Source organism: Pezoporus flaviventris, unplaced genomic scaffold (genome assembly GCF_033815535.1).
Source record: "Pezoporus flaviventris isolate CSIRO_AGI_PZ_B2104156 unplaced genomic scaffold, CSIRO_AGI_Pfla_v1 ptg000015l, whole genome shotgun sequence".
In the NCBI taxonomy this organism is placed as follows: domain Eukaryota; kingdom Metazoa; phylum Chordata; class Aves; order Psittaciformes; family Psittacidae; genus Pezoporus; species Pezoporus flaviventris.
In genome coordinates, this window is record NW_026892563.1 from 1,531,158 (window position 1) to 1,553,596 (window position 22,439).

The window sequence follows — 22,439 nt, forward strand, 5'->3', positions numbered from 1 at the left end:
AGTATTGATTGTGATTTCAAAATGATGTTAACTGCACTAATCTAAAACTAACACAGTTCTTGCCTAGGTAGCATCTGTCAGCTCTGCCACAACATTTGTCTGGGCTCTTAATGAAATTTTTTTTTTTTCTTTTCTGATTAATCTGAATACATTACTATTTTTCTGTCCTGCCCGGCCCCTTCCTCTTAGAGTGCATAAAAGTAAAGTGATTGTCTTTGCTTTCCAGTATTTCTCTTAGCTTGTCCTTGTCCCATTGGATTTGATTTCTCTTCTGCTTTTGGGATATTAGTTCTACTTTCCAGTTGGGCCACAAAATAAGCTTCATTATTTTGCAGAAGCAGTAAGAAGTACCCTTGTAACTTCTTCTCATGCAGCCCCTTTTACTTGGAAAAAATTTATTGTAGGTATCCGCAAAACTCCCCCACCATACCTTTTCAGCTTAGGTTAAGCTGCAGAAAGCCCTTTCACAGCAGATAGTATGGTGGAAACTTGGTGTTGCCTTTTTATGCCAGCTATTTTTCCTTAGTTCTTTCAAAGTTTCCAAGGTCTTGTTTAGCTTCTTCAGCTTTCCTTGTCCATTAATATCTTCTGTTATATGTATCTTATTACCTATATAGTGTTTAGCCTGTCTATAGCTAATATACATAGAACTCAAGGGGAAGTAATTACTACTTTATTTTTTCTTTTTTTCTTCTTCCCTTCTTAAGTTTATATTTCTTTTAAAAAAGAGCTGCTATAGGCCCTTTCTGGAAAGTTTGAGGTAGAAGCCTGTGTATGACGGACAGGCAAAATTGGCAGTAGAGACACAACTTTTCCCTTAACAGTGAAGATCCTTTAATGTTCTTCAAAAGATAGATCTGGGCTTCAGGAGAATTAGGGCAGAGCTTTTTAACTGTGTGCCAGTCCCACACATAAGCGGTGGAAGTATTTTGTATACCACTTGTGGATATCTTGGGTTTGGTAGTCCTGACTACACTGAGTCAACAGAAACTACCTGTTGCAGAGTGTTTCAGTGACAAAGATGGGAGAGACCCCATAAGTGAAGGGAATGGACAGCTGAGGACGAAACAAATGGAAACTGTTTTACACTGTGGGTGTTTTGCCTGAATTTCAGTTAACTGGTCTTGTTGGGGTTCTGAGTTTTGTGACTTCGTGAAATTGGACATGGAAATGAGAACAGAGAATCAGCAGTGAAAAGCAAGGCAAATGAAAAGGAGGCTGGAGAGAGTTTGGAAGAAAGAATATTAAATTTATGATTTCAGCTCTAAATGAATTTAGTAAGTGTTTAATAATATGCTAGTAAACAAATTTCAAATAACTAAGCGGTTAGAAAGTAAGAAAAAAAATAAGGTGGCTGCATGCTTCTTTATAGTGAAATGTTTAACGCAATGCGAAGCCTTCTGATATGCTTTGCTTTCTCTCCATTTTTTTCAGGAAGCCAAGGCTTATCAGTGCTAGCTGAACGATTAACATCACATATGAGCCATTCTGCAAGTATGCAGAGAGGAAATGGTCACAGCCCTGAGAAAATGAATTTTGTGTTTTCACGTAATAAAAGAAAACGACTTGCCCCTACTCTAGTGGGACAGAATGTGGTATGTTTCCCAAAACAGTAGCCCTTTGTTTTGAGGCTGGTTACAATGTCATTGGGCATGTAATTTTTCCTTTACTTTTGTATGCTCATTTAGTGATATCCCAGTGAAGAAGTGGGGGTAGGATATCCATGTAGTGCATGGAAGCTTCCAGCAAGAGTAAAACCTTGTTTTGCTGGATACTGTGTGTGTGTAACAACAGCTAGTGTGCAACAGAGAGTAACTTGTACTGATTTCCCATGTAGATTCTGTTATTTTTCTCAGTAAAAATCTCTTTGTAGAATTTACGATAAGAGTTGAAACTTTATGTTGAATAAGGGTTTGCCTCCATCTGTCCAAAGACAGACTACATAGTTCTAACTTGAGATAGTGTGAAGCTTAGTTCACATCACTAAAATATTATTCTTAAATTCCAAAAGTCAGGCTGGCTCTTTAATTTTGCTTGTTGTGAAACAGAAAAACAACACCTCCGGATCGCCAACCTTCCCTTTTAAAAATAAGACCTGATTAAATATGACTTAGTTAAAAACCACACGAACAAACAGAAAACCCACAACAACAAGACTTGAAATCCATGATGTATGACGGATGGATGATTGATGGATGATGCATGATGCTCCCATCCAGTAAAAGAAAAATGTCAGAATTGTCCAGGTGGTGGCACTGTTGATTTCTGTCTCAAAGCAGCTTTTAGTCAGTAAAAAAATTACATTTTACACATTTTTACAGCTTCTGCATAGAAGTTATACCCATTGAAATAAATACACTTTTTGTTTTGCAATTGTTTTATTTAAATTAGTGTAACTATCTATAAGGAGTCTTATAATTACATGAGACTGGCTATAGAGAACATACATAGGTGAGAAAGTTCTGGCTTTAGAATAACCAAATAAAAATACATACTATTACATAAATTTACAAGAGGTTTATGTTGTGTTATGACCTAACCCCAGGTACATAAATGAGATGATTGTGTTAAATCTCACTTTCTTGGGCCCTTTTGTAACCAGGGAGGGCCTATAGCTGCAACTGAAAATGTCCTGGTTGGATTCCTAGAAGGTTCTCTCTGGTTCAAAACATTGAAAGTTCTTCATGTTATTTCCCAGTTGAGAACAAGGGAAGGAGAATATGAAGGTAGTGACAGTGTCATTTATGAGTATGAACCAGACTATAAATGTGTAAGTTAATTTTGACTGACTTTGAAAAGCTGCATTGGGGATGCATGTTTTGGGGTAGACTTAAATAATGTGTGAGGTTTGAAGGGTTTTAATGGCTTAATGTGGTATCCTAAGACTGCATATACTACTAGCTTACGCTCTTTTTTTATTATTTTAATGAAAAAGGGGAGCATTGTATCTGAAGCTTCCTACACTGAAGCTTCCTACACTGGAGATCAGCAGAAAATTCTAATGGAGGTCCTCAGTTATTGCCAGGTATTTCTTTTATTTTTTTTTTTTCTCCAAAATGGCATTTAAACCATTTTAGTTGAATTTCAGGAAGATTTGCATTCTATAGTCAATAACCTATGACTTCATCCTTTCTAGTTCTTCATTTGTTAGTTGCCTGCTCAGTATTTTCAATGAAAAAAAAAAAATCTACTTTGTATTTTCTTAAGTTTTCACATCATAGCTGGCAAGAATTCTGTTCAAATATTAAGCTTCAATACAAATTGTAAATTCTAGTGATTACTGGAATGACTTCATGGTAATGGGGAAGATCTGACTGTCATACACACCCAATTTTTGAAAGTACACGAGGCTTGCCAAAAGTATGCCGAAATCCTGGTAGTGGGGTTTTGGTGAGTTCTTTGCTTTTGACTTCTGAAGCAATAGTTGGCAAGATTGAAAATGAGTGCACCAAAAATTAAAAGCATCCCATATTTATTCAGGTGAGGAATTATGTTGCTATGGAGTCATAATATTCGTGAAAGATACTTAGACCAAGCTTTAGGGAGAATAATTTGTCAGTGGCTTGTAGCCAAGTATTAATGTCTTGCAAGATGAAGCAGACTGTGTGACTTACATTATTGCTGCTAGTCTGGGAACGTGTGCTGCAGCAAGTAGTGCTAATGAGAAGCTGTAGCCTCTTTTGATGCCTACTAGGCTGTTTCCATCTCCTTCACTCCACTGTTATGCCCTCTTCCCAGTAAGTCTGCCCTACAGCTACATGAAGCCTTTTAATAATGCCTGTACTGTCCATACCAATTTAAGGACTTTTAGTGCTTGGGATATTTATACATTTTGGAAACGTTGATAGCTTCTTTTGTCTGAGGATAATTCTTTTTAAAAAAAGATAGCTATTGTATTGAAACCTAACTGTTGGTTTTGATAGAACTTCAAATTATTTTCAATTTATCTACTACATGTTCATCTAGCAATTTTTTTCATATCCATATGTATTTTTAAAAATTTATTTAGTTATGCTGTAGATCAACAAAAGATATTGCTTTGCTTAGTTGAAGACACGTTTCCTCTTTGTAACTCATATGTTTATAATTTCCTTGTGTGTTTTTTGCAGAAATAGCTGATGACATGTATGTGATAGATATTTTCAAGTTGTCAGTGTCCTTTCAGTATTAGATAAATATTCTGTTATCTAATTCCTTTATATTCTTATGGCACAGAATGTATGTCTAAGTTGCCGTTTAAGCATTGTGTTTGAGTTGCTAAATCCTGGAAACATTGAAGAAGGAACTTTCTATATCACACAGTAATGTATAGTAATAACTGATGGACTTTGAATGCTTTGTCTTATCTGGTTTTTATGTCTGAAAATTTGGGCCTCCACAATAATACTTTTTAAGTGTGTCTGATTACTTTAGTAAGGCAACACGAATTCTTAACATCTGAAAGAAAGCTTCACCTTGGGGATTGACTGAAGATCAGATGCTTTCAATAAATTCTTTTTCAAGTTTTTTATTTTTGATTCTGTGATTATTAAAAATGTGTATGCAGTTGATTGCAATGCCATGTTTGTTCTGGAAGGCATTGCTGACTTGACTTCTTTAGACACCATTTACATCTCATTTTCACAGAATCACAAGATGGTTGAGGCTGGAAGGGACCTCTGCAGACTATCTTGTCCAAACCCCATACTCAAGCAGGACCACCTAGGGATGGTTACCCAGAACCATGTTCTGATGGCTTTTGAATATCTCCAAGAAGTGAGTTTCCACAACCTCCCTGGGCAGCCTGTGACAGGGCTCAGTCACCCTCACAGGGAAAAAGTATTTCCTGATGTTCAGAGGGAACCTGGAACCTCCTGTGTTTCAGTTGGTGCCCATTGCCTCTGGTCCTGCCACTGGGGACCGCTAGAAGAGAAGATCCTGACTCCATCCTCTTTGCACCCTCCCTTCAGGTGTTTATACATTGATGAGATCCCCCTGAGCTTTCTCTTTTGCAGTCTGAACAGTCCTGGTTCTCTCAGCCTCTCCTCACGGGAGACGTGTTCTAGCCCATCCTCTTTGTGGCCCTTCATTGGACTTTGTTCAGTATGTGCACATCTCTGTTGTATTGCAGAGCTCAGGCCTAGACCCAGCACTCCAACTGTAGCTTCACAAGTGCTAAGAGGGAGATGATCGCTTCCCTTGACCTGCTGACAATATTTTGTGTAATGCAGCCCAGGGTACCATTAGTCACCTTTGTGGCAAGGGCACTCGTATTCAACTTGGTAACCCCTAAGAGATCCCAGATCCTTTTCTGCCAAGCTGCTTTCCAGCTAGATGGCTCCCAGCATGTCCTGGTGTCTGGGGTTGTTCCTCCCTAGGTGTGGGGCTTTGCACTTCCACTTGTTGACCTTCATGATGTTTCTGTCAGCCCATTTTTCCTGCCTGTTGACATCTGTCTGGATGGCAGCATGACCCCCTGGTATATGAGCCGCTCTTGCAGGTCTGATGTCATCTGTAAACTTGCTGAGGGTATGCTCTGCCCATCGTACAGATCGTTAATGAAGATGTTAAACAGAATCAGACCCAGTATTGACTCCTGGTGTACTCAGCTAGTTACCGGCCTTCATCTAGACTTTATGCTGCTGATGACCACTTTCTGGGTGTGGCTGTCTGCTCAGTTTCCAATCCATCTCCTTGGCCTAAGGGCCAATCTTGCTCATAAAGAGGGAGGCAAAGATAGCACTGAATCCCTCACTGTTTTCTGTGTCCTCTGTCACCAGGTCCCCCCCTCATATCACATTGGGCCCACATTTTTCCTAGCCTTTCTTTTGTCACGTGTGAACTTATGGAAGCCCTTCTTGTTGTCTTTGACATTACTGGACACACACAATTCCAGTTAGGATTTTTACTTTACAAATAGTATTTTTATAAATATATTTCCCATTGGTAATATAGAAATCCATTTCAGTTTTCCGCCTGTAAGCCTTCTACCTGTGTACTTGGAAGCTTGTCGTGACTTAATAATATATTATAGCTGATTTGCCTTAGAACTTGTCAGTGTCTTTTCAATGTAAAATAAAATGTACCAAATAGGTACAAATAAAACATCTGCTGGAAGCAGGAAGAGCAACATTTAAGTGTCAGCCACATTAATGTCACAAGAATAAACTTCTCTGATAATTCTTTTTATTGTGTGATATTTACTACTGTTTTTTGGATTTTGTATCTAAATTGATCTTTAATATGCTTACAGAATGTATATATTACCTAAAGATCTTGCCTAATTTTTGAGAAAGAATTTTACTCTTAATTCAACTTTCTTGATTTATTCAGATTTAAATTGGGTTCTTGTGGAACAATACTGTCCTAACTCTTGTGTGTGTTGTCAGGCTATGTATGATGCAATTCAGAACTTGGATAAAAAATTTGACCTGCTTCATCGTGAGGTCTCAGAAATGCAGCATTCTCGTGTAAAGCCACTGTTGCTCAAACCTGTGAGTATTAAAAACCTAAGGCCTTTTTTTGTGCTTTCAGTCTCTCACTTCCTCTAATGCTTATTAAAAAAAAAAATCCTCTCACTAAGATTAAAAATAATAGCGAAGTTGTAGACTTAAAATCCATTTCAATTAAATTATTCTTGATTTCTTACTGTACGCCAGCTTCAGTCTCCTGTGTTGTTATTGACTAGTGGTCACTGAGTGGCACCCATCAAATTCAGGATGCCATAAAATTCTATTTGTATTGAAATGAACAGAAATGAATTGTGTAGGTTACATCTGAAACTTGAATAGATTGGTGGTGTTGCTGTATAAGATGTGGTCTACTTTCTTGTTGGTTTCTGCAATGAGAAGAGAGTTTATGCGTCACTCACACAGGCTGGTTCAATTGACTAACCAATTTTTAGATCTCAGCAGTGCGGTGTCATATTCATTATGGTATAGATTTTTCTTCTTTTAATAAGAAGAGAAGGCTGTGTGGAGACCTCCTAGCAGCCTTCCAGTATCTGAAGGGTGGCTATAGGGATGCTGGGGAGGGACTATTCATTAGGGACTGTAGGGGTAGGACAAGGGGTAACAGGTTCAAACTTAAACAGGGGAAGTTTAGGTTGGATATAAGGAAGAAGTTCTTTACTGTAAGGGTGGTGAGGCACAGGAATGCGTTACCCAGGGAGGTTGTGAATGCTCGATTCCTGGTGGTGTTCAAGGCCAGGTTGGACAGAACAAGGGGGATATGGTTGAGGGATACGGTTTAGTGTAAAGTGTCCCTGCCCGCGGCAGGGGAGTTGGAACTAGATGATCTTAAGGTCCTTTCCAACCCTAACTATTCTATTGATTCCAAAATGCCTTTTTTTTTCCCCAGTTTTTTTAAGAAAGTTTGCTATTAAGTGTACATTGTCCGTTTTGTTCCTATATGGTCAATCCACTTTTAACTAATAAGACAGAATATCAGTACTTATAACTATGCTCTTTTAAAGGAAAACATAACAGATGATTTTTGAAGAAGGCCATAAAATCCATAATGACCTTTCTTCATCAACAATATTGCAAAGCTTTTAATGTGGCAGAGGTGATTCTGCTGTCAGGAGATGCCAAGACAGCTGTATGGCCATTTGCTTTAGGGGTGGTTAAAAGTGATGGCACCCTTGTGCATGTTGTATAGGGTGCTACATTTTATTTGGGAATGCATTTTTGTCGACAGCTCTAAGCTTGTACTGTCCACACATCCAAAAATATGAGATTCAGGGAACAAACTGGGCTTGTCAGCTACACTTGGATCCTGTGACATCTGTGCTCTTACCCTCCCCTCTGATCATGTGGGATGGCAGCTGCTTTAATGTCCAGATTAAAAGTGTCCTGAACTGCAGGGTTTTTTTCCTGAGGAAGACTTTCCTTTTATCACTATAAGGTGAAAGGGGGAAGCCAGCAAATGGAGCCTGTCAACCATTTTTTTAGGTTCTTTAAAACCATCAGGAATGCTGTAGGTTGTTCCTTTTTTTTTTTTTTTTATTTTTTATTTTGTAAATAGTTGTACCATTTTTGTATGTGTGATGGCCTAAGGATATAAATAAGGAAAGGTTGGTAGTAAAGTTTGTTTTGTTTTGTTTTTCATTAGATCAACTCCAATAGTTGGAGAAGTGGACAAACTTTCTGGCATGTAAGCCTTTCTTTAGGTAATATTTTTAATGGCTACCAGGGTGGAATAAAATCGGATTTCTGTAAACAAAAAATCACAAACAAAACAAAGATACAAAAAGTAAAACAAAAGAAACAGCAAAATTAAAGCCATGCCTGCCAGCTACATTTGGTAGCTCCTGCTCCATGACTTGTATTTTGAACTAGAACACGTGCTTTAGTGTGCATATGTTTCTTAGTGAAAGTACCCCAAGCCTTGGAAAACATAGCCGCTTTGTCTGTCTTAGTCTCTTTTGAATCTTCCATTGTAGATGAGATCTGAAGTTTAATGATTTGAGCTAGTAAGTGAAGAATGAAGAGGAAGCCAGCCAGGAGAGAAAGTGAATTGTTTCCCTTCTTGTGCAAAGAGAAGCTAACGTGGCAGTGAGACATTCCTTGAGAATTCAGCAGACTGGGTCAATGGCTGGCTGACAGATTTTAAATGTTATTTGGCTGTTCTTTTTTTTCATCAAGTTCATTTTAAGAGCCTTTATGAAGCTGCCTTTCTCATTATATATTTCCCTGGCTTTTTAGAAAGTAATTGCACCAACATCTCAGGTGGAAGCAAATTGAGAAATGTTGAAGCTGACCAGATAAACTCTTAGTGTTGGTACTACAAGCAAGAATAAAAGAAAATAAAGGGAAAGCTAAAAACTAATAGTACTAGCTTCATAACAATTAATACTGCAATTAAGAGTCTGTTGCCAATAGCATAATTACTAAAATGTAGTCTTCCTAGTTTGCAAAAGAAAAAAATTACCAGATATGTCTAATACAACATTTTAATTGTTTTCTGAATCAAATTTGCAGAAACCAGTTGGATTTACATACAGAAGTTCCAGTCATCTGCCCCAGGGAAAAATAGGAGTACAAAAATCCATGGAAAGGGAACCAAGTCTTCATCTTTCTTCACCACGACAGGGAAGACAGAGCCCAGTCATAAGGGTTGCTTTACAAAACAGCCATGTTCATGTCAATTCCACAATAAAACATGTTCAACAGAGTCTTCAGCTTGAATCACAGCAGCCTGTTCACAGGCAGAGCCCACCACTTCCCACTATAGTTTCTGCGCATTCATTGCATTCATCATGCACAACAAACAAAAGGATGCCTGACCTTTCTGCACAATCAAATTTTGTAGCAAGTGTTGTGGAAAGTACTGTCCATGTTGCATCTTCACCAGTGGCATCATCATTCATGCCAGCACCATCTGAGGCCAGTCCGGGAAATAATGTGATGGTGGTGAACTACAGAAATGCACCTGGGAGTGTGAACATTAGTAATGAACTACCATCGTCTTCAGTCTCCATCAATCCTAGTTTTGGTGAGTTCCTTTGTAATAAATACTCAGAAACAAAGGCTAAAATACCTCTGCTTGTATAAAAAAAAAATATGCCTAACAAAATCTCTATCATTATTTAGCAAAGGAGCTGAACTGGCTGCCTTACAAGCATTTCTGTAATGGAATACTGTTTAAAATGCTTGAAGCAAAGGTCAGGGGAATGTTTAACAGCCATGGATTGCATAAAAATCTCTGCAGTGTACCTACAGTTGTATAGACTACCACAAACTACAGTACATCCTTTGGGTTCTTTTAAGACTAGGCCCTCTTTCTGTCTTGATATGCTTGATGTGACCTATTTTTAACTTGTGTGTATGGCACAAGTAATGCATGCATGCTATATGTATGTTTACAAAGACATAAGAGATTGCCATTAAAGGTGAGGCACATGCCTGTATACATGTTTTGCATTTAAGAAAGCAACTTGCCTGAGTTGTCTGAAGGAAATACTGTTTTCTTCTTGTGGAGGATTTTGTTTATGCAAAATCGTTTCTATCCTCACATCCTCCAATGTTTAGTCTCTTTCAAAATACTGAATTCCACAGAAAATGAAGAATTCTGTAGATTGTTGCATTATAATAAACAGGCACATATAAAATAGCACTATGTTTTTAAAACTAATGCATTTCTTTCTCAAGTATAAATATCAAATTATGTAGAAGGCTAAGCTATGAGGCTTTGTTTGCTTTTGGTCTAAACAATAGTTCAGCTGCATGAATAGTAGATGAAATACTTAGATATCTGTGAATTTGTAAACAGTGTGTGTTTTAGCCGTACTATGTATGGATTATGCCATTCTTCATAGGCCATTGTCTTGAAAACATGCAATTCTGTAAAATAGGCCAGTCTGAATATTTTGAACTCTTACATGTCTAATGCATTTTCTTAGGTGTCATTTCTGTTAGTTGGTGGTTAACATGAATAAGAAAGATATTTTTTGTACCATTCCAATTTAAAGTTGCTTTTGTAAGAGTAAAGATAAGTAATACATAGTGGAGTTATGTGTAGTAGAAAACGTTGACCAGAGTACCTCATAACTCAAGAGAGAGTTTGAAAAAATATTCTTTTTTAACAACTTGCATGGGGTTTTTAATTATTATTTTTTCTTAAATGTTCTTGTTTTACAAAAGAATTTGTTGGTGACCCAGTGAGAAATGTCAGAGTTCCTGGCACCTATCTGATGAAAGCTCGGCAAAAGACTAAACCAAAATATGCAGCACGCTACTTAGTTCGTGTCTTGTTCCCCAAGGAAACGTTGTTGTGCAGCATTATGGGAGTGAGTGCACGAGGGCGCAGAACACTGGATCCAAACAAAATTGCTGCAGTGAGAGGTATGCTGCTACCTTTTGAAATACACAGCTTTACTTATTCAATACTTAACTAAGTTTCTAATTTACAAGAGTCTTTCTCTGTATGTTTCTGCTAATCATTATCTAGCAACTGGTGAACTGATAAAGACAGTAGTGGGTGTCCAGCTCCGCTCCACTCTCTTTTGGTTTTGAAATTCGTGCTTCGTAGTTCTCAATACTCATTTTTCTCCAGTGTGGATAAACTAATTCTGATTTCTCCTACCTTTGTATATTTCATGTTCATCAGTCATGCTGACTCTAAGTTTTTCATTGCAACTTATTCTGTGTTTGTGTGGCATGGATTTTGTGGTGAGTTTTTGGTCATGGTATACTTTGGATTCGCATTAACTGGTGATTCTTAAATACTCTTTCTTTTAAGTTCTGTTCACTTCTCTTGTTTGAGAAATGGGAAAGATGGGAGGACAATTTTTTAATTTTTTTTTTCCCCAGTGTCAAGCCCTTTCTTTACAAAAATCCCCTGGCACATACGTGTGAAACCATACACCTCCTTCTTCCTGTTTAAAAGGTGGGAGGTTATTTAAGCCATGTGAAGTAATTGCACCATCAGCATTACCTTGTCTCTTGTTTTTTTTAATTTTTTTTTTAGTAGGGGGTGGGGTTGTTGGTGCTTTGGTTTTTTTAAGTTAGTATGGTAAATCACACCTTTCCTCTGATTCTACCAGAAAATGCTTAGTAATAGAAGCATTATTCACAACACTGCAAAAAAAGTATCGCTGCACATGTTAATTTCATAGTGCTGCTTAGCTTCAAAACACAAGTTTACTATCTCTCTGTAGCTAAAGCTGGCAATCTAAAGCTTCTAAATAAGGAATATTAAACATGAAGCATTTCTTTCTAAATTCCTCTTTCTATATGAGATTATTTTTAAACATCACTTTTTTTCACAAGGCTTAAAACGTTTTGTTTTGTATGCAGAATTTCTTGCAACTAATTTTCCAAACTATGATTTGAGTGAACATGGAAAAGACTGGAAAACCTGTATCACAAATGTCAATGCTATGATCCGCTGCTTACGCTCTGAAACGAAAATAAACCCAGTAAGTTATCTCAAGGTGATGCTATATTAAGTACTAAATTAGTGCTTCTTTCTCAAGTTATTGGAATTTCTCATCATAGGAGTGCTCTAATTGAAAATTCCTTGGGTTCTTGCTTTGCATTGCTCAGCATAGGCCTGCTGACTGCAGCACTAGTTCCATATGGTGAATACTTGAAGCATATCCCTTTCTCTTGCTCTGCATCTTCCTGTTCCTGTGTCCAGCATTCAGTTAAGAGCTGTGTACACATAGGATGCTAAAAGGAAAGCACTGTAAATGTTGCCTAGAAATAGTGTCAGATTTGATTGCAAGCTTAAACATGTAGTTACTAGCACCATTTTCACAGGATTTCCTTCAAATATATCCAGCTATGTATTTCAAGTTTATATTGTCTGAAACATCACTCCTAGAACACCTGTAACTCCCATTTACCTGTGCTTCTAAAAAGCTTTGTGCAAGTCTGTGAATATTTAGTATCTGTTTCCCCTGTGGTTTTCATGATTGAAATTCAGGAGTAACTGTATTGTAAATATCTGGAATCTAATTTATACTAAATGGGAAATGAACTGGAGCACTACTTAGAAAACTGGTAGGCTTCTCCCAGTGTATGTGCTAACCTCATGTAATTTTCAGGAGACTGCTGAAGGGAAGGAAAAAGTGACTGATACTCCAGATAAATCTCATTGTGTAGATTTAAATTGTAATGAGGATAGTGAAGGCAATTCTCAAAACTCTCAGAAAATGGCCACAACTGACATGTTGCAGGATTTGGGATTGGAAAGGTTTCCAGAAGTTTTCCACGCACCTTCGATCAAGAAACCGCAGTCTTTGGAACCTATGGGTAAACTAAGAAATGTTCATCTTCTGGATTTGTGTTACATTTTAAATGGTCAGTGAGAGGCAGAAGATGCTACTGTAGGTGAAATTGTGTAGTATAGGGATTTGATGAACTGTGGGACTTTTAAAGCAGTGACTTGGTGTACATATGGTAGGTCTTCATGAGAGCAAACTAATGGTTGGCCTCTACCAATGTCCCAGGGGGCATCCACTCTAAGACTGGAAAGTTCATCTGTAAGATATTCTGCTGAGTTTCACTGAATAATTAGTTTTCAAGAATTGTTTCATAGTTGCCCTAATTTTGGTTGGGTGTGGTGGGGTTTTGTTTTTGGGGGGATTTTTTGGTAGATATTCTACCTGAATGGAGTAAACTGGCTCAGATTATCTGTTGAATGGTATTGCAGTTTCAGAAGAAAAGCATGTTTCTGTAAAACTGACTGTTTAGGACAATAAAAATCTTAAAGCAGCCTTTATAACTTTTTTTTTTTAAATAAAAATGCACAAGATACAAATGCATGGGAAAAAAATTCCACATACAGCATGTGATGCTCTAGAGAGTTTACAGGAAAATAAACTGAGATTAGTTGACCTTTGAAATAATTTATTTGATTAGAATCACTTTGGGGCTCTATCAGACCTGCTCCTGGACCCAACATTTATTAGTCTGATCCCACAGACATGAGTTACTATCCACATTTTATGTATTTTTTTAAAAAATGTTTTTAGTAGAGTCAGGTTGAAGTAGTTAAAGAAATCGATCCTGTTTTTCAGTTTCTACTTCCAGGATCTAAACACCATTGAAACGGCAGAACTTTTATTTAATTATCTAAGTGGAATAGCATCTTCTTTTGAGACTAAAACAATTTAGAAAGTGATCATTAATAATGCAGGTTCTATTGCTAGCACTGCTGAAAATATATCAGAAGTGCTGTTATGCTGCTGAGAAACAGGGAGGGTTTTTTGGCTACTTGGATATTTGTCTGCAACATGTTGTATTTTACTATTAGCTGTAGTGTTACAGTTTTACCCAGGTCTTGCCAAGCAAGTACAGTAGCTTTGGGAAGAGCTTTCTGTGCCCTAGTTTTACTGTAATACAGCCACTTTGAAGTATGGTTAATATTGGAGAAGTAAAATCTCTCTACCCCCCCTCTATCATTTTTAGAACTTCTTGGGAGTCCATGGCGCAATGTTCAGTTGCCTTTCTCAGTCATTTATGTAGCTAAGGGGAAGTCTCGGCCAGAGTTGTCAGCTCGCTACCTAATTCGTCATATGTTCACTGAAGATGTGCTGGTAAAAAGCAATGTATATGGTAATCTTGAACGTGGCATGAGCCCGCTGGACTGCAACAGAATTAATGCTCTCAGAGGTGAGTAAGAAAATCTCTTTTCAAATGATAATGTGGAGAAAATAACAGGAATGATTAATTTTGTGTCCTGTGAACAAACCACAGTTTCAGAAGTAAGTCTGTGTAACTACTCTGCAGGTATTAATGTAAGCAGTGGAACAAGTTGAGAGAAAGTAGATGGAGTTATATTAAAGCAATTCAAGGAAGTCTGTGTATCACAAATCTGGTTTGTATGACGAAACTTTAGTCTCTCTGGCATCTGCTTGGGGGGGCAGCACAGTGAGAGATGGAAGCAGTCCTGGAGGATTCTGGAGGGTGCTGGGGATAATTTTGTGATACAGGGGCTAGGTAGGTCAATCAGGGGTCGTGCACAGCAGGTTATGGCACTTTTGACAAAAAGGGTTGGAGTGTGATAATCAGTGGCAGTATTGTCTGTAGAGACTATGAAATAATGGACCTCAAGATCCTGAGTAGAGTTTAAAAAGGTGGGAATATAGACCATGTAATTTAGGAGACTAGACTTCAGTTTATTCAGGAAAACGCATAGGTGCGAGCTTGTAAGAGACAGCTCTGAGGTGAAGAGAAACTTGGGAAAGTTTGCAGGCCTTTAAGGACAGCTTTCTGCAAGCACAAGAGAGTCTATCCTGACACTTAGAAGAACTGATAGAGTTATGGGGGGCAAGTTTAGCTAAGCAAGGGATCCACAACTGAGCTCCAGTGTAAAAAAAAAAAAAAAAATAAAAAATAGAATTAGGGGAAAAAAAAGGAAAAAAGGCAGTACAGAGAGCATAGAAGCAAGGATAGCTTATGAAGCGGAATTTAGCAACTGTTGTGGTTTAACCTGCCAGGTATCTAAAACACCACACAGCCTCTCGCTCACCTCAAGTGTGTCACTCTGCAGTGAGATAGGGGAGAGTACTGGTGTACAGAATTAAAATTTGTGAGTTGAGATAGAGAGTAGGACAGAAACAGAAGGGAAAATAATGATGATAAAAGAATTAGAATATACAAAACAAATGATGCATAGAGCAGATGTTCTTCCCCTGCTGACTGAAGCCCAGCCAGTTCCTGAGCAGTAGTCCCCAGCCAGCTTTTCCCCTAGTTTATATACTGTGGATAACATCATATAGTATAGAATATCTGTTTGGGATATCAGTGGGTTATCAACATTATTTTCATCCTAAATTCAAATCACAGCGCTATACCAGATAACAGGAAGAAAAAAGGACAGCAACTTTACCTGAGAGTGTTGGAATGGTGTCAGTAAAGCCAAAACTCAGCCAGAGTTAATACTTGCCAGGAATGTCAAGGGCAGCTTCTACCGCAACATTAATCATAAAAAATTGATCAAGGAGTACGTGGGCCAGGTGCTGAATGGGGCAGGGAACTTAGTGACAGCAGAGTCAGATTGCGCAGGGGCGTTCAGTGTCTCCTCTACCTTAGTCTTCACCATGACTTCACTGAGGGAAAATCCTGCCTGACCAATTTGGTGGCCTTCTATGATGGGGCTACCGAACTGATGGACAGGGGTAGAGCAGTTGATGTCATCTGCCTGGACTTGTGCAAAGTGTTCGGCACTGTCACGCATGACATCCTTGTCTCTAAATTGGAGAGACATCAATTTGATGGATGGACCACTCGGTGGATAAAGAACTGGCTGGATGGCCGCATGCAAAGAGTTGTGGTCAATGGCTCAATGTCCAGCTGGAGACCAGTAACGAGTGGTGTCCCTCAGGGATCGGTGTTGGGACTGGTCTTGTTCAACATCTTTGTCGCTGACATGGACAGTGGGATTGAGTGCGCCCTCAGCAAGTTTGCCGATGACACCAAGCTGTGTGGTTCAGTTGATACGCTGGAGGGAAGGAATGCCATCCAGAGGAACCTTGACACGCTTGTGAAGTGGGCTGATGCCAACCTCATGAGGTTTAATCACAGGAAGTGCAAGGTCCTACACGTGGGTTGGAGCAATCCCAGGCACAGCTACAGGTTGGGCAGAGAAGAGATTCAGAGCAGCCCTGTGGAGAAGGACTTGGGGGTGTTGGCTGATGAGGAACTTAATATGAGCCGGCTTCAGTGTGTGCTCGCAGCCCAGAAAGCCAACCATATCCTGGGCTGCATCAAAAGGAGCGTGACCAGCAGGTCCAAGGAGGTGATCCTGCCCCTCTACTCTGCTCTTGTGAGACCTCACTTGGAGTATTGTGTGCAGTTCTGGCGTCCTCAACATAAAAAGGACATGGAACTGTTGGAACAAGTCCAGAGGAGGCCACGAGGATGTTCAGGGGACTGGAGCACCTGCCATATGAAGACAGGCTGAGGAAGTAGGGGCTGTTCAGCCTGGAGAAGAGAAGGCTGTGTGGAGACCTCCTAGCAGCCTTCCAGTATCTGAAGGGGGCCTGTAGGGATGTTGGGGAGCGACTCTTCATTAGGGACTGTAGGGATAGGATGAAGAGTAATGGGTTCAAACTTAAACAGGGGAAGTTTAGATTGGATATAAGGCAGAAGTTCTTACTGTAAGGGTGGTGAGGCACTGGAATGGGTTGCCCAGGGAAGTTTTCAGTGCTTCATCCCTGGCAGTGTTCAAGGCCAGGTTGGATGAAGCCTTGGATGGCATGGTTTGGTGTGAGGTGTCCCTGCCCATGGCAGGGGGGTTGGAACTAGATGATCCTTTCCCACCCTAACTGTTCTATGATTCTATGAAGGTTTCTCAGGCCTGTGGGTAGTGGTAGTTGGGAATAGTCAGCACTTTTTTACCTGGTCTGTTTAACATCTTTATGCCTTGGAGAAAATGGAGAACACACACCAAGTTTCATTTGACATTATTAGCAGGTACACAGCCAGGAGATCAAGGGAAAGTTTGCCCTCTGTTTAGCATTTATGAGTTTGCATTTGGATTACTGTGTCAGATTTTTGGTCCTCTAGTTCAAGAAAGAGATACTGATAAAGCTGGAAGGCCACCAGAAGGGACATGAAACTAGAGCACCTGCCCAGTGAGGAATCCGGGTTTACTTGGTCTAGAAAAGAGAAGGTTCTAAGGGACCTAGTAGCAGCCTGCCACTGTCTCTCTTCTCAGCAGACTCCTAGAGTCAAGCTGTTAGCAGCATTGAATGTGGGAGGTGAGAAACCACAGACATAAGTGGAAATCAGAGGTTCAGACTGAATATGAGCAGATTCCTTTTCCCCATGAGGACAGACAGTCCAGCACTGGAGCACATTGCTCCATGAGGTTGTGCCACCTCTGTCCTTTTTCCACACTTCAGTGAACAAAGCCCTGAACAATCTGGTCTGACCTTACAGTTGTCTGTGCTTTGGGCAGAAGCTTGGAGTAGAGACCTCCTAAGGTCCTTTACAGACTGACTTTGACTGGAAAGGAAAGGATTAAAGTGCCTTGCTCTTGTGAGGGATCAGAGATGGGCTGTCCCTGTTCACCTCAGAGGCTCCATAGAGAGAAAAGGTCTCAGCAAATTGCTTAGTTGTTTAGAAGCTGCAGTTGGGATTACAAGCAGCATTTTGAATTAGACCAGTTTGAGCTCTTTGAATAACAATTTTTTACTGAAGTGTGTCTTTTAAAATAACATGTGGCAGCCTGTTCCACTGTATGAACATGGACAGTTTCACAGTTTCCTCAGCTTATGTGTATCCAGGATTTCTTCAGGAAATTGGAATTATTCACCCTATTTGCAAATGCTATTCCAGAAGCAGAGGGAGAGTATGTTATGGTTGGAGTAGTAGCAGACGTTTTGCCTTCTGCATTGTTCTGGCTTCAGCATTAAGACTTCTGGAACACTGATCCATGTTCCCTCCCACCTCAGAGGGAGTCTTCTGTTAGTCTCATTTGGTCCCTCCTGCAAGGCTGGATAAAGACAGCAGAAATGTGACAAGTAGAATTAGCATAACAGTTACGTAGCAAGTGAGGAGGAACGTGAAGTAGGTTATAGGTAGAAAAGGGTGTATGGGTTATCACACAGAAGAAAACTTGGTATTATCTGGCAGAGATTTAAGCATGGCTACCATAAACAGTGGTGATGGGGGGAAAGATTATCAGGTTTTTGGTGGCCATATGCTCTGTGACTGTAACTGTATCTCAGAGAGTTCAACATACTTGAAAAGGTTTGGTTATGCAATATTGGAGATCTTTCCACCTTTAATTTTATGTGTTCTTGTCATATTTTTATTGTAAAAGTTTTTTTTTCTGTGAGAAATCTAAAGAGAAAATACGTGCATTCTCTAAGTTTTGCTTGGGGGATGTTATTTACTGGGCTGGATCCCAGGTGATAGGTAGTGTAATAGTGGAGTGCTTTCAACATTTCCCAACAGCCCTGGCTTGATGTAGGGTTTTACTTCCTCCTGTTTCCTCATGGTATCACTATGGGATAGTGATCACTAAGTTAGTAAGGTTGCATATTTGACTAGTTATGCTTGTCTGGACAGCAGTCTTGGTCATAGGATTTAGTTTTAGGGAGCACTGTGAGGAGAAGGGGATTGAACTAGATGATCCTTATGGGTCCCTTCTGACTGGAGTTTTTCTGTGATTCATCACACTTTTTTTGCAACATGCATGTCCTAACAAATCTTGAAACTGCTTCTCCTCCATGTCTGGAACACAGGGAGGTTGAAAGGGTCATTAACATCTGGACAGTGCAGCCTAACAGCTCTGCAGGTGTGGCAAGATTGCCTCTGAGGGCACAGCAGTAGTGCTAAATAAAATGTGGCTGGGGCTCTCACTCTCTGGGTTGGTATGGGGGTATGGCTTGAGAGAGAGAGCATGCCAGAAACCATTCCCAATATGGGAAGGCAATACATAAGAGTGGGCTTTCCCAGACTGTGCATATTCCTTCACCACTAGCCTGGGAAGCTTTGCCACTTTAAGCATCTCCAGATATACACATACTTTGTTTCGTGACATCTTGAGCTTAAGAAGCATTCAAAAGATGCAAGTGTGTCTTAGGGCCACAGGAACACCATGTAGGCTCCAGACCAGAAGAGAGACAAAGTCCTCTGTGTCATGGCTGCAGCTGTGCCATGTCACTTGGCTGTGGGGTCAGAGGGCAGTCCCCGATCCTGTTTTCTTTAACATTATAACATGGCCTGAATGTAACCCTGCTGAGCAGGAAGGGGCCCCCCATAGCCCCTACCACAGTCCCTACAATTGGTCCATTTCTGTGCCAGAAAAGGCATAATTTAAAAACTTGTTTTGTGGGCCATGTACAATGGTTCTGTTGGCCTGTGTTGTGGTTTAAGCCCAGCCATAACTCCGAACCATGCAGCCGCTTTCTCACTCCCCACCCCTTCCTCCCCCCCACTCGTGGAGGGATGGGGGGAGAATCGAAAGTGTAACTCCCATGGGTTGAGATAAGAACAGTCCAGTAACTAAGGTATAACACAAACCACTGCTGCTACCACCAATAATAATAACGATAAGGGAAATAATAAAGGAAGAGAATACAACCGCTCACCACCTGCTGACTGATACCCAGCCCGACTGAGCAGTGGTCTAACCCTTCTGTGTAACTGCCCCCAGTTTATACAGTGAACATGATGTGCTGTGGTATGGAATATCTCTTAGGTTAGTTTGGGTCAGGTGTCCTGTCTCTGCTTCCTCCCAGCTTCCCCTCCTCCCTGGCAGAGCATGAGACTCACAAAGTCCTTGGTCAGAGTAAACATCATTGAGCAGCAACTAAAAACGTTGGTGTTACTAGTGCTGTTCCCAGGCCAAAAGTCAAAACCACAGCACTGCACCAGCTACTAAGAAGGAGAAAAATGACTGCTACTGCTGAACCCAGGACAGCCTGGTATAAGGAATTCCTGCTATCTGTCGTAGCTCTGAGGCCAAGCATTTTATTGAATTCACTGCTGGGAATGGAAGGGAAGAGAAGGCAGCTGCTGTTTCATCCAACAGCTTGTGTGTCCTTTGTCAGCATAGTTTATTACAGGAGCAGCCTGGGAATAAAAGAACCCAAGGTGCTCTCCCTTTCCCCTTTGCCCCCACTGGAGCAGCGTAAAATGCAAGAGCACAAGTCTTTCTGAAGGAAGAAAAAAAACAGAGAGACCCATGCTGCAAGTTAAAATATCATCTGTAAATAATGATACTATATTAGATTTTTACATGCTAGTGTATGAGAGAGCAATGGAAGAACAAAACTGGCATAATATCAACTAGCTATACCTTTCATTCTGTTAAGGTAAATCTAGATGTTAATCAGAGAAGTAGAAATAGTATTGCATTTGATTTGAAATTATAGCTGAGGTTTCCTTTTGGTGCTTATTTATATCTTTTAAGGGCTTGCTTGAAGAAAACGTATAATTTAGCTAAGCTCAGAAAGGTGATCGCTCCTCAATAACTAAAAAATAATAAATCTGTTTTAAAAGCTACGTGTTTTACTTGTTGGGGGGGGGAAGTGCTGTAGTCTTACCTTATTTATCCTGTTACTACCAAACTCTAGTATCTGTTTATTGATCTTGTTGCAGTATGGTAAGGAGCAAGCTCATGCATTTTTTCTGTCACTGTTCCTCTAAAGCTGTGTTATGTTGAATTACTGTTTCATTTTAGTGACTATAGTTGTTGGAGATCTCTGAAGGAGAGATTGGTCCTGCTGAATAACAATCGTTTTGAAATGGAGCCTGAGATTTCTTTGCCCTGGTTGATCACATTAGAAGCTGAAATTATTCACTTAAAGGGATCAAACCCACATACATGGTTACATGCTTCTTTGCAAATTTTGCTTTTATGTTTAGACCTTTTGTTAGAGGTAGGGAGTATTTGCTCTCTAGCTTTGCTTTTCAAGCCTTATAATATGCCTAGCTGTCCTGTTTTGGTAGCGTGCACTTGTTATGGCTTAATTACATCAATAAAAGAGTATATAACTTCCATCAATGATTCATAACTCACTATTATGTACTTGATTATTTTTAGACTTTCTTCAAGAGAATTATCCATCCTTTGATCTAAAGGAAACTGGATATGATTGGAAGGCATGTGTTGCTGCCATAAACAGCACAATCCGCAGTCTCAGACATGATCATAAAAAAGCCACAGTTGGAATCCGCCAGAAGGTCTTGACCATGCCACCACTGAGGGCAAAGAGTCCTCCACAGAGTCCTACTTCAGTGAAGCCATTTGAAAGTGACAATATCAATCTCATGGACTGAAGCTCTTTACTATGCGTCTCAAATCCTAGTTTAGTGGTTTTATAAACCCCACATAGAAGCCTGTTGCATCAAGTTGTCCTATTATACTGAGTTGTCAGCCACATGGAATAGTATTATTTCATGAGACCAAAGTTAGCAGAAGACTTGGGAACTGTAACTTCTTTTAAAGTAGCATGTGTGCTCCTCACAAATTACTTCTACTGTTCCCTGCAGCATTTGCAATGTGCTCTCTCCTAAAAGCATTTCTTCTCCTCATGATTCATTGACTCTGAAACATTAATCTAATTAGAAGAGATGCACTGTGCATCAAGTCAGCAGAAGCAGATAGAAATGTGGAATGATTGGTCCTCCTCAGAGGTATACTTAGTAAAATTATCTCATGTGTGAGGAATGAAATTTGCTTTGACAGTTGGATATTTTAAGACAAAGTATCTAATGCAGAAAGGAAAAAAAATAAATCCTGCATCCAGCTGACTTGTTATGTTGCTCACCTTTTTTGCCTCCTAGAGCAGTCTTTGTTGTAGAATAAGGAAAGAGGCAGGCAGAAATGTAATTAGAGTTGGTAATATTTTCTTTGCTCTGATTTAGCTCTACAAAAGCACAGAGGAAGTATCCAGAACAAACAGTTTGATAGTTGGTTCTGTTTTTTCTTGATGAAAATTAAAGAAAATACTTCTTCAGGGCCTTGGTCTGCTGTTCAGTGATATATGTCTCATCAACTTGTGTGGATGTCTACAAGATGCAAATTTGTTGCAACTTTCGTCTAGAGGATTTGGATCCTAATACCAATTTGTGAAATACTAATTTCCGTCGCCTTCAAGTTGGACCTTCAGTTACAACTGAGAACACATGCTGTACTGTTGGTATGTAGTCAGAGATGATCAGCATCAGTGGTATGCCTTCTCAAGCTCATAATCATAGTTTTTAATACTCAGGTCAACAAGGCTAAAAGTGTTTTGCTGTCTGGGCAGGCTGGTGTTCTAAAGACTTGTGACCCTGCCTTTGTTAACTTAAAATTTTGAAAGATGTGTAGTGGTTATTTGCAGAGTCACAGAATGGTTGAGGTTGGAAGGGATATCTGGAGGCCATCAGATCCATTTTTCCTGCTCAGGCAGGACCACCTGGAGCCAGTTGTGTAGCACAGTGTCCAGACCAGTTTTTAATATCTCCAAGGTTGAAAACTCCACAACCTTCTGGGGCAGCTGCTGCAAGGGC

At 39.8% G+C, this 22,439-nt stretch overlaps 1 protein-coding gene across 7 annotated transcripts in view; it reads left to right on the plus strand.

Annotated features, from left to right (window-relative positions):
• BEND2 (BEN domain containing 2) overlaps positions 1-21,906 on the plus strand; it is a 31,989-nt gene extending 10,083 nt beyond the window's left edge. For 6 of the 7 annotated variants that reach the window (XM_061453165.1, XM_061453164.1, XM_061453167.1 and 3 more), the window contains 10 exons: positions 1,435-1,595; positions 2,699-2,770; positions 2,936-3,025; positions 6,369-6,473; positions 8,961-9,474; positions 10,623-10,823; positions 11,778-11,899; positions 12,530-12,737; positions 13,896-14,099; positions 20,989-21,906. In XM_061453165.1, the coding sequence (XP_061309149.1) occupies positions 1,435-1,595; positions 2,699-2,770; positions 2,936-3,025; positions 6,369-6,473; positions 8,961-9,474; positions 10,623-10,823; positions 11,778-11,899; positions 12,530-12,737; positions 13,896-14,099; positions 20,989-21,224 (1,913 nt within the window). In that variant the 3' untranslated portion in view covers positions 21,225-21,906. The remainder of the gene's footprint in view (positions 1-1,434; positions 1,596-2,698; positions 2,771-2,935; positions 3,026-6,368; positions 6,474-8,960; positions 9,475-10,622; positions 10,824-11,777; positions 11,900-12,529; positions 12,738-13,895; positions 14,100-20,988) is intronic. The other variant, XM_061453163.1, reaches the window with a different exon arrangement.
• Positions 21,907-22,439: the final 533 nt, after the last annotated feature.